The 18512-nt window shown below is 36.7% G+C and overlaps 1 protein-coding gene across 1 annotated transcript in view; it reads right to left on the reverse strand.

Annotated features, from left to right (window-relative positions):
- Positions 1 to 799: 799 nt before the first annotated feature.
- Positions 800 to 18512, reverse strand: part of LOC110456917 (E3 ubiquitin-protein ligase rnf213-alpha-like) — a gene marked incomplete at its 3' end in the record, with an annotated part of 132105 nt that continues 114392 nt past the window's right edge. The window contains exons 21-27 of the mRNA XM_021507975.1: positions 17682 to 17843; positions 16170 to 16794; positions 7188 to 7371; positions 2865 to 3001; positions 1870 to 1944; positions 1341 to 1447; positions 800 to 941 (exon numbers count right to left, since the gene is read on the reverse strand). Of these exons, the coding sequence (XP_021363650.1) occupies positions 800 to 941; positions 1341 to 1447; positions 1870 to 1944; positions 2865 to 3001; positions 7188 to 7371; positions 16170 to 16794; positions 17682 to 17843 (1432 nt within the window). The remainder of the gene's footprint in view (positions 942 to 1340; positions 1448 to 1869; positions 1945 to 2864; positions 3002 to 7187; positions 7372 to 16169; positions 16795 to 17681; positions 17844 to 18512) is intronic.

Consider the following 18512-nt stretch of genomic DNA (forward strand, 5'->3'; position numbering starts at 1 on the left):
TTTGAAGTTTTTGACATATTTGACCCCTGTGACCTTGAAAACAGGTCAAGGTCATTTTCGTTCTCAAACTTTGTAGGGCTCCTACCAACGAAGCTTTCAGTCAAATATCATGACTCTAGGCCTGTCCGTTCTTCAGAAGAAGTTGTTTAAAGGAAAAGTTGACGGACGAGGACGGACGGACGGACGCCGCGCCACGGCATAAGCTCACTTGGCACTTAGTGCCAGGTGAGCTAATAACTGAGATCTTGGTGTTAGCATCCTCTGTAATCTAACTGTGACCTTGGTGTTAGCATCCTCTGTAATTTTACTGTGACTTTGGTGTCAGCATCCTCTGTAATCTGACTTTGACCTTGATGTTAGCATCCTCTGTAATCTAACTGTGACCTTGGTGTTATCATCCCCTATAATCTAACTGTGATCTTGGTGTTAGCATCCTCTGTAATCTAACTGTGACCTTGGTGTTAGCATCCTCTGTAATCTAACTGTGACATTGGTGTTAGCATCCTCTGTAATCTCGCGATTGATCTTTGTATTAACCTTGATGAAAATTTGTTGAGAAATAAATAGTGATTGGAGGAACAGGATGTGGCGCGACAGGAATGAAGGGCCATGTGTAACACTATTGCCCCACTCCATACTGATTGAAATATCTATAACCTATTGAATCAATGCATTTAACCCTTTCAACCCTATGTTACTTTAGTAGACTCTGCCATACATTGATATGGATGAGTCCATTATGGTCAACAGTGGTGAAAGGGTTAAGGAAGTAAAAAGATTGTTGACAGGTGAGCCTTACCCTTTTCCTTTGCTGTTTGCATGTGTCTCTCCAGACATTGTTCCCCCTTGTCACTGACCTCGTAGTCTAGAAGGTCAGAGTTGGCCAGGCAATAGATTTTACCACTTTGGTTGAAAACAGCACGTCTCCAGAATATGTCCAACTAAAAAATATTTAAGAACAAGAGGCCCAGAGGCCTTAGACCTGACAAGTAATACGAACACAAGATATAATTCCAGTCATCGATATCTCCAAGTTCAAACATTTGTACATTGTAAATAAACGTTTAGCCAATCATAGTTGAGGAATTGTTTGTAAATGCTAATTATCATGAAGTTTGATGGAAAACATGTGGGATTGACCACTGGAGTAGTGGAGTGGAGGGCATGATAAGGCTGTGCTTAAGAATGCCTCGAGGCTTCAGAGGTAGAAATTTATAGTTTTTCTACAAAAAATTCAGCCAATCAGATCATTTTTTTCCTGCTTAAGAAAATATTCATATTCTGTACATGAAAAATCTTTGTTAGATTAACTCAATAATTAGAACATTGTCATTATTTACCTGGTCTAGTGTTGTATGACTGGAGCAGATGAGGACTTCATCAGGTTGTGGTAATGGTTGTTGTCCGTCATTCATGTAGATGGTCAATACAGTGTTGAGAATATCATCTGAAAACATTTAACCACCAAATACATTTTACTGCTTTCTAAGGAAAAGATACTGAAAACTAGAAATGTGTCTGTAGGACACGGAAGCCCTGCTACCATACTTGTAAATTAAGCAAGATCACAGAGGTCAAGGTCAAATATCAAGGTTACAAATGTCATATGCAACATGCTGCAGGTATAGATGTGTATGAGTATGTAAAGTTACATGACCCTAGCTGCAATAATTCATCCATTCTTGACCTAAAAACAATGGTTTTGAGATATGCTTCAAAAAACACATCAATTTTGTACATGTACCAAAATGTTCACATTTTTAATTTATTTCCATCTGCTTTCTACAGGAGAGTTAATTGACATGTATGTCATTTAGTCTGGTGCTGATAAAAGTGGGGTAAAACACTAAAAGTTATGTCTCTACTTACTTTGTGGACAAATAATTAAATTTGGTACACCCTCCTTGAAACTCTGGATAAGGAACCTTTTCACGCCGAATGATTCTGAAATATACACAACATACTTTTGCAAATCAGAAATCCTGTTTTTTAAGAAGTTGCATGCATCCCCTGCAGTGTTATTTATATTTATGATCCAATATATAGAGGATAGCCACTGAATGTTGATTTAAACTTATATACAGTAGAGCAAGCAACTTCTCAAGTATATATTATGATATTCAGCAAGTACATGTACTAGATACTTGGGAATTACCTCCTAAAAGACATAAATCAGCTTATTGGAATTCTGTATTAAAACATTGTGATACCACCGAACTATGTTATTTCACCCTGTGCAATTACCGAAAAGTTCACTGCTGGCTAAGAATGATTTAACTTAGAGTATTTAAGGAGATGAGAGAGATGGGATAAGCAGGAATATACACCAGCATGCAATAGAAATAACAAGAATTCCACGGGAGTGGATGTGTCCCTACTCAGCACTTTTAGTAAGAAAATTTGAAACTAGACAGAAAACCCATAATATATTTTGGAAATTATTGCTTCTTGCATTACCATTCGATATTAAAGGAATCGATTAAAAAATAAAAAAAGTTCTTGCATTTACTACACAATGCCCTTATTTGGCAATAAAAGGGGCATGTAACTTCACCAAAAATGCATGTTAACTTTTAAAATGCAACCTTTTCCGAGCTATATTGGTATGCAATATGTATATACCAAGTTTGAGTTCAATTAACCAAAGGGATCTCAAGTTATCGGAAACCTTATTTCGGACAACGCACCCAACGCCGACAAAGTAATACCTATATGTCGCCTTGTTTTGCAGCAGGACAGAGTGGACAGAGTGACTGCTAAATTTGTTAGGGATAAGATACTTAACAATCTTAGATATCTGTTTAAATTCAGCACCTCACTATATACAATTTTTAAGTTTTTGAAATTGCTGAGCGTGTTATAACCTTTGCCAGCAAGGTATCTGAGGACCAGCCCGAGGTGCTCGACACTGAGGTAGTCAGACACACTGGAGGAAATTGAGGTCAGAAATCTCTCCCACAGTTTCTCAAGGTCCTTGATTAGTGGATCTACTCGTACCAATCTGAAATGTACAAACAATACAAAACAAATTCAATTTCCCAATGTGTAATTGAAGTGTGTGATAAAGTTACAGTTAAGTTTGTTCACCTTACTTTGTAATGTTGGAAGCTTTATCTTCAACAGAATTCAGAAAATCCATGAGCAAACCAGATAATTTTTGGAGGCCATTAAAACAATGAACGAACATCCGCTGCCCCCCACATATATTTTATCTACGGATGCAATATGCAAATATGTTTGCAGGGGTAAATTACCCCAACCACAAATCCCTTCCTTCATGCTCATCTACATATGATGTACTTTTACTGAACCAAATTTAAATAAAACCTAACAAACTGTTAAGTCTGAAGCAGAAATTAAATTTCAAGGGCCATAATTCCCTGAAAAATATTCGAATTGCAAATTAATGTCTCCATGAATATCTACATACATGGGTGAAAGTGAAATATTTTGAAAATACTGAAACAATTTTGGGGCCCAGGGCCGAAGCTCTGGGGGAGTCTGAAGCCCTGAAGCTGTTGATTTTAGTGTATTTTAAACCGCATTCCTCACCATATAGTTTACCCTTTTTGTAGTTTTTTCAGCTGAATGGCAAGTGATATCTTTTGATCAAATGCATAAAAAGTTCCAAGATAGGGAAGAGCGAGAACTAAACTACAACAAGAGTACCGCGGGGCGGAACAATATACGTTCGTCGAATGCCATATAGTGTTATATACTTTCTTACATTGAAATAATACCTGCATCATTCAAAGAGTGGTTAGCCGACATTCTACAGAGGGCCTGTATCGCTCCCCTGAATATGTTTTAAATAATTGGTACGAAGTAAAGATATAGCACTCCATGGTAGGTGCTGTAAGTACATATGAAATTTCAGAAAGATCCATCCAGTACTCGAGAACAAACTTCAAACAGAGCCCCCCCCATATGCCCCTAGGGGGGGCATACCCACCAATTATACAAAATTGAGACCCCTTGGTCCAAGGATGCTCCAGACTAAATATGGAAAAAATCCCTTAATCTCGATGGTCGAAGAAGGATTTAAAAGGTTTTACCTCTATTTCCCCCTATTTGGCCCCGCCTCTCTGCCCCCAGGGGGGGTAGACACACTGTTTATACAAAATTTGTTCCCCTTCACCCAATGATGCTTTATACCAAATTTGGACAAAATCCTGTCATTCGTATAGAAGGAGAAGGTATTTGAAGAATTTGCTGTTTCCCCTATTGGGCCCCTCCCTTCTGTCCCCAGGTGGGCCAAACTCGCTGTTTAAAAGAAATTGAGTCCCTTTTGTACAAGAATGCTCCAGACTAAATTAGGATAAAATCCCTCAATCCATATGGTAGAAGAAGGATTATAAAGGTTTTACTTCTTTTTCCCCTATTTGGCCCCACCCCTCTGGTCCCAGGGGGCCACACCCACCATTTATACAAAATTGGTTCCCCTTTACCCAAGAATGCTCCACACCAAATATGGAACAAATCCTTTCATTCTGACAGAAGAAGAAGGATTTTAAAGAATAATTTGCTATGTTTCCCCTATTGGGCCCCACCTCTCAGGCCCCTGGCGGGCCAGACCCATGGTTTATACAAAATTGGTTCCCCTTCACCCAAGGATGCTTCAGACCAAATATGGAACAAATCCTTGCATTCCTACAGAAGGAGAAAGATTTTAAAGAATTTGCTATATTTCCCCTATTGGGCCCTCCCCCCAAGCCCCCAGGGGGGCCACACCCACCATTTATACAAAATTGAGTCCCCTTAGCCCAAGGATGCTCCAAACTAAATTAGGATAAAATCCTTTAATCCCTACGGTAGAAGAAGGATTTTCAAGGTTTTACCTCTATTTTCCCTATTGGGCCGTCCCTCTGCCCCCAGGGGGGCCACACCCACCGTTTATACGAAATTGAGTCCCCTTGGCCTAAGGATACTCTAGACCAAATTTAGTCAAAATCTACTTGGCCGTTCAGGACTAGTAGCGTTTTAAAGGAAAAGTTGACGGACGGACGACGGACGGATGGACGACAGACAGACGACGGACGCTGCGGTATGGCATAAGCTCACCATGGTCCTTCGGACCAGGTGAGCTAAAAATGTAGGAGAAAATCTTCGGATAAAAAAATAACATACTGAAATGAACAAAGGACAATAACTTTTGCAAAAATTATCGAATAAAAAAAAATTTCAAGGAAACATAACAACATATCATGATTATTTAGCCTAAGTTTCAAAGAAATCAGTCAAAAAATGTAGGAGGAAATTGCCGGACAAAAAACAAATACTGAAATAAACAAGGGCAATAACTTTTGGAAAAAAATTGTTGAATCAAAATTCTTTTCAAGGAAACACAACAACATATCATGCTTATTTAGCCTACTAAGTTTCAAAGAAATCAGTCAAAAAATGTAGGAGGAGAATGCCGGACAAAAATCAAATACTGAAATGAACACAGGGCAATTACTTTTGCAATAATTGTCGAATCAAAATTCTTTTAAGGGAGACACAACTTCATATCATGATTATAATGTATACCAAGTTTCAAAGAGATTGGTCGAAAAATGTAGGAGGAGATTGCTGGACAAACAAAAGTTTACGCCCGACGGACAACGCCATACCATAATACTCCTGTCAAATTTGACGGGCGTATAAAAACGGTAAATTATTATACATGATATGAAACATTAAAAACACCATGATCAATTATACATGTAACTTTAAACCAGTTGTTGTTTTATTGTATAGTACATAAGTATTTATTTATTGTTTCCTCCATCCTTTCTTTTGGTTCATTATTTCTTTTAATGAGCATATTAATTATGCAAGCTAGCTGAAAAAGTTGTAAATTTTGGAAACAAAAAGGTAAATATTCTCAAATCACCCATTTGGTATAATAAATCAATAAAAATACAAAACACGAGTTTTATAGGGAATGGTATAGGAAAGGGGTAACAATAGTTTATGACTTAATTAAAGAAAGAAGAAATAAATTGTTTTACAGCCATCATGAGTTTACAGAGAAGTTTGATATTCATACAAATTTTTCTCACTTATCAAGGTGTCATTAATTCCATAAAGAAATCCATTTTACATGAGGATGTTTCTAATTTGAATGTAGATTATCCATATATCCCAATTGATTTTGAAATTTTTCTTAAACACAAAAAAGGAACTTAAGACTTTTACCATATTCTATGCCAAAATAATACAATATCTACTGGTAGAAAGAAGTGGGAGGAAATATTTGAATTTAACACAGAGATATGGAAGAAAATCTACAGTATACCATTCCCTTCAAAATTAGTAAAAACACAAAACTACAGTGGCTTCAATTTAGAATCAATCAACATATTTTAACTACTAATTCATATCTTTATAAAATAGGTCTTGTTAATAGTCCATATTGTTTTCATTGGAAAACTGACACAGAAACTATAGTTCATGCATTATGGGAATGTAAAGAAGTACAAGTGTTTTTAACAGATTTTGAATCATGTGTTATTAATTCCATTTGCTTTTAATAAAGAATCTTTCATCTTTGGTTTCTATGATAGAAAAAACAATGTTGATAATTTAGTACTTCTTATCATTAAACTATATATTTATAAAGCTAGATGTCTGCAAACTGGTCTATTAGTTTCAACATGTGAAAATAGTCAAACTGGTTTTTTTTTCATTTTTTTTTTTGTATTTGTTTGCTTCTCAACTACAATGCATACAATATTATTCTATGTATCTTGTTTCAAACTTACAAAGAATGTTTTTCTACATTGGTACCCAAATCGATGTAATAATATAAGAATGTTAAAAAAATGTCAAGACAAACAAAAAACTTGTGTGAAAATTAAGAATGTGAGACTGAAATATGATGTGTTATGTTTAATGTACTGTTGAAAAAATTCAAAAAATTCAAAAATATAAAAAAAAAATATATTAATTATGCAATTTTGGTTTAAGTGTTTTTCATTTTCTCAGTACAAGCGTGTTAAAGTGTTAAAAGCGTACCTATTATTATCATATCATACTATTTGTCATGTCTATGTATTTATTTCAATGGTGAGAGTATAATAAGGTGGTCACAGACTAAGATTATGACCCAAAACTTTATTTGCTGGGGGTATAGAAATATAGGACAGAGATGCTGAAGCTTTATACTATATAAATAGCCTGATTAATAGGTTTCAGAAACATACTCATTAATGTGCTCGAGAGTGGCTAAAAGTTCTGAAGTGACTGTTGAGATTGACATGTGAGTGTCTGTCCAGCCCTTGTATTCCTCAGTCGGGGGTTCTTTCCCTCCCTCATCCATATCCTCCAAGATATCCATGGCTTCATCTGTATCATCGTCTTCCTCATGGTCCATACACCACACAACAGCTGAAAGCAAAACATTTTAGCTAAAGTGAGGGTGGTCAGGTGGCAGAGTGGGTAATGCACTCACGTGTCATCAAGGCGGCCTGGGTACAACAGATTTCAAAATCTATGGGGTCACTTGCCAGACAATGTGAGTCATCTCCAGGTACTCCCATTTCCTCCCACATTAAGACCTCCATGCCATTAACATCCAGGTCAACAAGATCGATTAGTTGATAAAATACGCAAATAAAATGATTTGTTTGTTATTATATGTGCCTGAAATCATGAATGGACATTAAATAAATAATTCCAAACATATATTTGACTTTAAAAGCACATTACGTCCAGGTATTTGAATTTCTGCTCACAAGAACTTCCAGTCGGATGGGAGCAAGTGAAACAATCATTCCCGCAATAATTTTCATAAAGAAAACATTTTGTAATGCTGGTTCCAGGGCTTTCTAATGTTAAATACATCGCTGTTTAGTTAAAACGAACTTATTGGATTTTGTAATGAATTTTAAAATCAGTATGTAATAAAATTATTGTGCGAAACACTGGTGCATCACGTCACGGACACGGGAGAATTATAACATTGAACAGTGCCATTCTACACACCAGCATTTATGACTGGATTTTTGTTATCAATCTAAATTAAGTTCTCAAATTATGAATATGAATTGATACATATTCTGGTGTTTTTTTGTAGATATTTTTGTTGCAATTGTCGAAACTCTATAACTTGACGATTATTCTATATATAGTAACAGTCAGAGATCACATGATCAAGATTCATTCAAGATGGTAGCGATAGATGTGTGTATGTCGAGTTGATCAGTATAAAAGTAATTTTCATGGGGGTTTCGTAATGTTGACGAGCTTAAAACATGCAATTTATGTTACAAATAGCGTTCTCATTACGTTTCAAGTGATGATATTGACTAATCAAGCTGTTATTTACGCTGTCATGGTAGATGATTGCATGAAAGTTCGGACAATGAAAACGTCAATGAATGTGAAGTCCAAGACTTTGAACGTAACTTTGCGGCACTGCTAATTAAGACATCAAGACATAGTATATGGATAAGTTTTTAACATCGTCTAATCTCCTCACAATTTTCTACAATTAAAAATGATTTCCCATCACTACTGTGACTGCAGTGCAGGGGCGTATCCAGAAAATGTATCACTACGTTATTTAAGTCAGTTTGTGAAATAACTGTCAGCCTTTAAAACAATTTTCTTCATTTCAAAAATGTTTTGACAATTTCTGACAAATTTTTGTCGTTTATTTAGTTTTGCATGTTTAGAAATATGATAGGATACTTATGTTGTCACACCGTACTGTTTCCTGGGATTTTGTCCCCATTTTTTGAATATTTCAATTGAGTCCATGAGCAATGTTTAAAAGGTAGGCAGATGAAACTTGCTCAAATTGCATAGAACTATATAAATCTTGTTCAGAATACAGAATATTCACTTTTATTGCAAAATAAAAAATGCTGCATGATATATATATATATATATATCAAAAGTGTTCCATTTTGGGTACCCTCACCCTATATTTGGGTACCCTCACCCTATATTTGGGTCTGAACCGTTTCATTTTACACAAAATTAATTAGATACCGCAGTCTTGGCCTTGTACTTTTTCTCTATAATATACATCTGAATCCTAACTAAATTCCTGTTGTAGTTTTTTTAGTTAAAAGACCCGAGTGAAATGAATCGTCAATATATTGTTCATTTGAATTTATTTAATTTAAGTTTATACAAATGCATATCTAAGGTATTCTATCTCCTGGACCTCCAGAGTTAGGATGCATAATTTGTTGAAAAATTGTTAGTTCATTACTGTATTACAAATGTATTAAATGTGATGTGTTGATGTTGTTAACATATACTTTGTATTTTTTATGTATTCTAGTAGTAGAGCTAGATGATGTGAATTTATAAAGGGAAAGCATGTGTTTAAATCACAAGATCAATTTAATTTTAAGTAGAGTATGTCATTACTTGATTACCACGTGATTAGTTGCATAAGGCTAGAGATGAGGTCATCATACTAATTATTTATAGATATCACGTGACATTAATGACCAATGGTCAGTTAGTTAGGTGACGCTATAAGCATCAGTTTACACAAAGAGATTGTGGAGGCTGGCGGTAATTTTCATCTCAATATTGACGATTATTTCATTGCACCACTTTGCAATACTACACTATCATATTCTCACGGAACAATTAGCTAGAATTACTACGGGACTACTTTTGTTGTGTTTTTCACGGATTTTATGTGTTTTTCACGGATTTGAACTTATTTACTTGTTGGACTAACTTTTGGAGATCCCTGCGGAATTCTTGTGATACGTTACGGGATCTGGCCAAGGTTGTGGATAAATCCTTCGGGTACAGAGAGATGAATTCCCAACTGGACACTGTGATTTGTTTCGGATTTTATGCCTGAAAGTACTTTCTGTACAGAGTTTCATACTTTATTTAGTCTGTTTTGGACCTGTGTAAGATCATCATGGGACCCAAACAAAGGAGCAATCCTCGGCCTATGCCATACGATTTGAGCATGCCGGACAATTGGACCGCTAAACAACTCCGACAAGAATTGTCTAAGCTAGGCATTACGGCTCCATCGACTACCAAGAAAGCTCAGCTTCGAGCGATGTTCAAAGAGCAGTCATCCATCACCAGCTCTGATGGTCAGTCGTCTGTGACGGAGAATCGACGACCACTTGTGCGGATACAGAACTCTCTAACCCAGAATGCAACAGAAGTCGCCAACAACCAAGATGGCGTCTTATCCGCCATTTCACACCTGTCAGACACGATGTCGACGAGACTGGCTGATTCCCTGTCAACAATTCGGGGAGACATGCAGCGGATGCAATCACGCATCAATTCTTTAGAAGGAAGACCTTCCCCAGCAGCTTCGGCAGGTAGTTCAAGGCAATCTGCGAGGGATACAGCCCCGGTACCACCAAACACGACGCTCGTAGATTTCCCAGCTCAGGACCCTATATGTTCGCTCTACAAACACGAGGTACCTCAGAACACAGGATCTGCACCGAGAAATAACAGATTTACCCTCCAAACGGCTAAGGAAGCTCACTCATCTCGGCCGTTCCCATCATCAGAGGGAATTTCTCGCCCAACGAATTCCTCGGACAACTTCGTCAGGACACAGTACGGATACTCCACGGAATCCCTCCCCTTCGTAGAAGTTATTTCTCCAGCCGTACGCCGGAACATTACAGAAGGTAAGGACCTTAACCTTGCTTCTTTATTGATCCCATATTTCACGGGATCCTACACCAATGGGGATGGGGTTACAGAATCTAAACCGGATCCCAGACTAATGAAAACTCTGACGATAGGAGAATTCATACAGGCCTTGGGTATTTACAAACACATCATGTGTCAATCGTTTCCCTCCAGACGTGAAGAACTGGACTTATATGAGAGGGATATAATCGACATGGCATCAAGGTATGGGGGAGCCGGTTTTTACGAATACCACAAGCAGTTTAGTGCCAAGGCTGCAGCCTACCTCACTTACCAAAACATTCGGGTAGATTGGTCTATCAGAAATAATGCACTATTCTGTAACATTTTTGCCAACTTGAAACCAGTCAGCTGCCATATATGTAACAGTGTTAGTCACAAGGCAGGGTTTTGCCCACAGACAACAATCAACAATCAACAACAGCGCCACAGTAGTAGCAACACAGACAAACATGGCAGAATTAAAAAGCTCCATCAGGGTAAAGAGATCTGCAACAATTATAATGACAAAGGCTGTCATAGATTCCACTGCAACAACCTACATGTGTGTATCGTATGTTTAAAGGAGCATTCTAAAAGAGACTGCACATCTCAGGATTTCAATTCAAAAAACGATACAGCCCCCCGGACTCTTCACAAGCAAGGGAATCGATAGGGGGGCTTCCCATGGTCTCAACCCCAATAAACGTTGACAGGCTAGAACTTGAGTTATCATCGCACCCAGACCGTGAATTTGTGTCACATTTGTTAAATGGATTACGACAAGGTTTCGACACAGGAATCAAATCCATTCCTACAACGTGTATAGAATGTAGGAACTTACTGTCGGCTAGGGCCCAGCCAGACATAGTGACTGACTTAATTAAATCAGAGATAAGTAAAGGCTTTTTAGCAGGACCTTTTCACTCTGTACCTTTCCAGGTGTATAGAATCAAACCCATAGGTATCGCTGAAGGGAAGTATTCAAAGAAGAAAAAGTTAATTGTAGATTTATCTTCTCCTCATGACGACAAAGACAATCCCAGCATGAATGAACTTATCGACAAAGATGAATACTCACTACAGTATGTGACTATAGATCATGCAATAAAAATTATCAAATCGTTAGGTCAAGGTAGCTGGTTGTGCAAGACAGACATTTCTGATGCCTTTAAACTGATACCCATTCATCCCTCTTTGTGGCCATTCTTTACCCCCAATTCAGTTATGTATATATTTTGTCATAAACGTATATTGTGTATATATATAGTCTACATTATAGATTTATTGTCTGAAGTGAGTCTGTATCTTTGTACCTGCAGATGTAGTCCCCCTGTTAGTCACGTTTCCATACCTGCTAGGGGGACACCTCCCGAGTCACGTACACATTCTTTACACTCACTGTTATGCATTTGAGATCGCTCAAATGGCTACTGTATCTGGTGGACTACTCCACCTCTTTTGTCTGTACAAGAGTGAGTCTTTGTACCTGAAGACGTAGCCCCCTGTTAGTCACATATTGCCTTAAATACCTGCGAGTGGGGTTACCTCCTGGGCCATGTACTTACATTCATGCTTGCTGATATTCACACGCCTAGTGGGATCGCTCGCTAGGACACATGTCTTTTTCTGTCTTACACAGCAGGGTCGCCTGCCTCGTGTCGAGATCGCTCGATGAGTTAGTATTAATATGTATTTTGTATGTAAAGTACCGTGTTTGTTTTAGGTCATATTATGTTGAGTAGTTTAAATTACTTATGAGCAGCCCCCAAGAATGCCAAAATAATAATCTTAATTTTTTTATAACTCAACAAGTCACTAGTTTCGAACCTTTAATAAATTTTCTTGAACTATAATTACTTTTGTTTTGTTGTGTATAAATATATCTTTGTAATTAAGCATTGAACAAGCGTGCATTATGATTTGTTTGCTTGCAAAGCTGTGTCATTCAAATAGATCATAAATACCATACAAAAACAGTTCAATACTTATATTTCCGTTTTCTCTGCCTCTTATGTTCTTTTTTAACTTATAATTTATATTCAAAATTAAAAATGCCCGCCTTATCGACAGTCCACACAATTTCTTTCAATAGTTTGAACAGCGTATTGTCGCGTGCTGATTGGCAAACAAAGTAGTACTTTGAAATTTTAACAAACGCTTCAATTTTATTCCACAATTCAGTATCAATACAATTGCGTATGGTATGTCTATAGGGTGATTTATGTTTATCAATAGAACTCTGAGCTGAAAGTTAGTCAAGGGAAGGGTGGGTGTCGCATACACTGGTGACATCCCTTTGGATCTGCCTCGGCAATATATGACCGTCTCACACAGGATCACCTCCCTGGCAATGGCACACTTCAGTCATGTGCTATGTGTGCTACATAAGATATGTAAGAGTGGACTGCAAAACAAAACAGCCAAACAAAATTTGGTGGCACTAAATGCCAGAAATATCTGTGCCTTTCCCAATGTTTCTCTTGAATACAATTCACAGGCAAAATATTTCTGAATGGCCTAGCAGATCATCTGATGTACTGCAAGATGTACATGTGATTGTGGTATCTTGGCTGGTACCACAGAATACGATAACATGTATGTAAGGCCTTGCTGGTACTAATCTGTGTGGAGATTGCTCAACAACATAACGGCCAAGAGGAGTTGTCAATTTCTTGAAAATATATCATAAAAAAAAAGTAGAAAAAAGATGTTAATAATAATACTTCCTGAACTTGGAACACAAGAAAGTGCATGCTGTATTCGGAGGAAAATACAAGTGAAATTAAATCCTCGAACGTGGAAATAAGGGTAGAAATAAATGCTGAACTTTGAAAAAACAAAAAAAAGTGAACAAAAAATGCTGGTCCTTTTAAAATATTTATCTATGTGACTACCTTCTCATGGTGCAAATGTTTAGCACTAACTAACTTGATTGTTTATTGTCTTGGTTTTTTTTTTATTTATTTATTTACATTCATATTCTTTCTTTTTAATAAGTGTTATTGTAGACTAGTGTTGTGCTTCCTAACATTTTTTGTCAGCTGGAGTTATCCCTCTTGTCGTACATGACGCAATGGTCGACTTACTTAAAAAATGGCGGCATGCAATCATGCTCCGGATTTAACATAAATACTGAAGATATTAGGATATGTATGCTGTAATCGGATCTCCTAGTTGTAGTTAAAACATATACATTATACTTCTCATTGAAGAACAGTAAAATGTGTATTGCTGAGGCACACATACTGCTTTGGTGGCGTAAAAAACGAAAGTAAACAAAGGACCTGTTACAGGAACAAAAGAATTTTGCCCACAAAGCAATTAACCATTACTGGGTTATATTTGTAGCTCCGTAAGACACGACCCATGAGATATTTTTTAGAAATTAAAAAAGGTCCCCAGGGCCTGTGCTATGAATTATTTAGTGCCGCCTTCCAAAGGTGTACGACAGGGTTCACTTTTTTGTCCAAAAAACTATCAAAACAATGTTTTACGCTATCAAATGATATTATTTTATTTAAAGTAGGATCTGCTGCAAATTATGAACTCAAATATGTAAAAAAAAACATAGCATAATATGTTTTTTATAAAATCTTGTTTGCTACATCAATTGATATGTACCACAAGCCAAAATCGCATTGACCTGTAGTTATTGACGATTTATTTTGACATTGGTCATACAACATATTATCCTTAAGATGACACATTTACCCATACAACATATTATCCTTAAGATGACACATTTACCACATTTCGAAATTTCTACTTTCGTCGGTCAACATAATGTGCCAAATGATATCCAAAGTATGTTAGTGTACACAAACCGGAAATATGTCTAACACTTCCGTAAAGATGCGAAACAACTAAAAATGTACATAACATACTAAACTTTTATGTGTGTGAGACTACATAACTTTTTTATTTTGTACCATCTAGCTTTATAATTGGGCTCATCATGAGCAGCAGATCTTATTGATGAAAATTTGATCAGTTGCGATAATAAATTGGTGCGACATATTGTTAAATTATCAAACATGACTATAGGTCATAAGGTTGTTGGATTTTATTTGGAAATAGACGTTGCTACAATTTGACATTTATATGACAAATTTACCGGTTCTCAAATTTTCTGAAATTTTCACTATCGTATCTCAACATAATGCACCAAATAATATTAAAAGATTTTTGGTGTACAAGAACCGGAAATTGGTGTTTTACTTCCGTAAAGCAATTGATGTAGCAAAAAAGTGTATGAAAATACCAACATTTTTAGAGTTTAAGATTTTATAAATTTTTTATTATGCAATTTTTTGTATCATATTTGAGTTCATAATTTGCAGCAGATCCTACTTTAAATAATATTATATTATTTGATAGCGTAAAACATTGTTTTGATAGTTTTTTGGACAAAAAAGTGACCCCTGTCGTACACCTTTGGAAGGCAGCACTAAATAGTTCATAGCACAGGCCCTGGGGACCTTTTTAATTTTTTAAAAATATCTCATGGGTCGTGTCTTAGGGAGCTACAAATATAACCCAGTAATGGTTAAATTGCTTTGTGGGCAAAATTCTTTTGTTCCTGTAACAGGTCCTTTGGACTTCTGTTCTCCGCAAGCACAACACGTAAAGAGGCAAGCTATCAGCGCATACTTTCTTTTATTCTTGCTATTATTATGTTCTTTACATAAAAATGGAAGCTTTAAGTATTCCTTTCATAAATTTATGCCAGAGAACTTATTCCACGCCGTATTTTCTACAGAAATCGTGTTTAACAGTACGTAGTCAAAATGAGACGTCAATTTCCTGAATTAATTCAGGCCAGGAAAAGACGCGTGCAAATAATCTCAGGGCCAGAATACCCATCATGCAATTTAATTCAGTAACGAAAGTGTTAACAAGCATATGGGAGGGAAATTATTTGAGAGTACTGCCCGCACAAGCATATATATATGCAGTAAGTGTTTTATTGCTTGATAAAGATGTTCAGGTCATTGTAATGATCATTGATATAAGCATTTTGAAAACGTAAATTGTAAAGCAGAAAATCTGCAAATAACATTGTGAACATTCAGAAATGGGTTGCATGAAAGTATGCACCACACTGCAGGATCATCTTCAACAGATAAGAATGGCTTATACTGTATCATTAAAACATGTACATATATTTCTAGGATATGGACTTGATGTATGCGTCAGGCCATATAACATAATATACTAAATACTGAAACAAATAAATATCATGTCTGTGCCAGAAACAGTCTGAAATATTTTGATCCTTGTTTTTGGACCATCAATAGTTCTTTTGACTGAACACTTTGAGAATATATTCAAAATTATTGCCGGATCAAGCATGAAGCATGTGCATCATATTCAAAGGGGATTTCAGGTCGAATATTTTGACATCACAATGTGTACCTGTTTGGGTTACATTCTGGTAATGGTGGGCTAAAGCACAGACCCTCAGATAAAAATCAATCATTTACGGTTCAACTTGCTACATCCTTTTTACCACTGAGAACTGGTACGAAATATAAACTTACCATCATCTATTTCATCTGCTTTGAAATGGTGTAAAGCCTTCTTGGCTAGCTCCTCACTGTAGCCTGTTTTCATCACTTCTCTGATAAATACTGCTTCCTCCTCACCCTCTTCAATCTCTGCCTCAGAAGATGTTTCAGACTTTTCTTCAACCCGAAGTTCATCCATACTTTCCACCTCTCTCTGGGCAGCCTTCATGGCAGAAATAAGATCGGACATACTACAGTCCTTCTTTATCCCCGACAGCAGGGGGAAGATCAACTTGGACGGTTCCTCGTCCGTCCCAACCTTCACAAGCTCTCTCTGGAGGATGACCATCTGGTCGATGGTCAGATAGTTCAGTTCATAGTATTTATCTCTCTTGTCTGCAATGTACTTCAGCCATTCCTCATAGCATTTCTCCATGAATTTAGCAATTCGCGGAACGATTGAGCTGACATCATCATCCTCGTTGGCTTTGCGTCCTTTTAAGGTATTAAGCTGATCTCCCATCCCAAAAGTTATGAAAGAGCATGCCTTTCGAGTTCTGTCACACAAGAATTTCACTTTCCATTCTGAGAACAACACACATCCTGATGACACAAGCTTGATATAGGTGTTGGCAAGTCGTACAACTGAATCCAAAATCTGTAATAGTATAACAGAATTAGATGAAACTGTCTTGCTTTTTTGGGTTTTTTTTCAAAATTCATGCATTAATAGTTTTGTATTAACAGTTATTAGTAAAAAGAACATTCACATCTATACACTTCTTCATGTACATAAACTAAAGTACTACAGGGGGGGGGGGGGGGGGGGAACAATTACATTTATGTCCCATGCCAATCTGACATACTTAATATCCTTCTGATCCATTATTATAACTTAATATATGAAAATGTGGAAATGTGAGGAGAAGAAAAAACATTTGTACTGTATTGTATATTACAAAACCATGAAAACAGAAACCGAAAATGGCCCCTTTTACCCAATAATAAATTCATCTTAAACCATTAAAACAATCAGAGCACAGTACTCTATTAACTATGCACAGATTTTGCTCAGCTTTGAATTTATAGCCTCAGTCTTTATATAATGTATGCACATAAACTTTCATCAAAACTGATATTAAAGCAAGTCATTAACTAATCAGAGCACAGTATTCTTATAATTTATATTCTATTTTGACCAAGTTCGAACTTAAGCCTCAGTCTTCGTATGATGTACATGCATACTAAGTTTCATTAAAACTTAACAATATTTTAGCAAGTTATCTTGCAGAAACCAAAGAGTGGACGGACGGACTGAAGAAAGCTCCCATACCATAATATGTCCTGTCAAACATTTTGACGGCCACAAAAACATTACTTTACTTTAGAAAAGGTAAAACTAACTTCCTAGTTGTATGTTTTATTAGTGTAGTAAAGAGAATGGTATTGATATCTAAAGTGTTTAACATGGTTTTACATATTCTCTGGAAACAACGGAAATCATCTAAATCCATTCAGCTTTGTGAAACATACAGATGTATTTACCAGTGTAAAACGGTCCACGTCTTCTTTACCCATCTCTGCCTTGCCAGCCACCAACATGAGCCGACTCTGTAGGTCATGGAGCTGGTCGTAGTGGTAAAGTTTTCTCTGTCTCGCTCCATTCTCATCTTCTGACACGTGTAGGCTGATCACATCCTTCAACTCCTATAGAAACATGTTTTACAACAACACACAACATATTATTTCAAGCAGAAACTTACTATGTTCTAAAGCCTTTACAGACACCAGGAATAAAATGAACTACAAGGTGCAAATATTAGTCCTTTGAACACAGTAAGACACCGATATAAATGTAACATAGCTAGGTGTCTTGACTGCTAGAATGTGTCGGATAGATATTGTACGAGCTGGGCCCTTCAGGGAATTCTGTCACTAGTGTCAGGAATCACATGTATGATGTATATAGCGTGACATTTCTATTACAATCCTTCAAAGTATCCCCCTCTGCAAATACGCACTTTTGCAATCGCGCTTATAATCCATGACGTAAATGCTGTGCAGTAGTCTCCCCTTGGTATACTAAAACACAGGAAGATTGCACTACCGAGAGCACTCCAAGAGTCATACAGATAGCATTTTTAAGCTTCTTTAAATTCAAGCACTTGGTCAGAATATGATGTGTACTACCAACCATATGAGCTCTCAGAAACAGTAAAACCACCATTGTCCTAATATTTACTACCAACCATATGAGCTCTCTCAGTAACAGTAAAACCACCGTTGTCCTAATATTGACTACCAACCATACGAGCTCTCTCAGAAACAGTAAAACCACCATTGTCCTAATATTGACTTCCAACCATATGAGCTCTC

The sequence above is a fragment of the Mizuhopecten yessoensis genome, unplaced genomic scaffold (assembly GCF_002113885.1).
Source record: "Mizuhopecten yessoensis strain PY_sf001 unplaced genomic scaffold, ASM211388v2 scaffold8949, whole genome shotgun sequence".
NCBI lineage: Eukaryota > Metazoa > Mollusca > Bivalvia > Pectinida > Pectinidae > Mizuhopecten > Mizuhopecten yessoensis.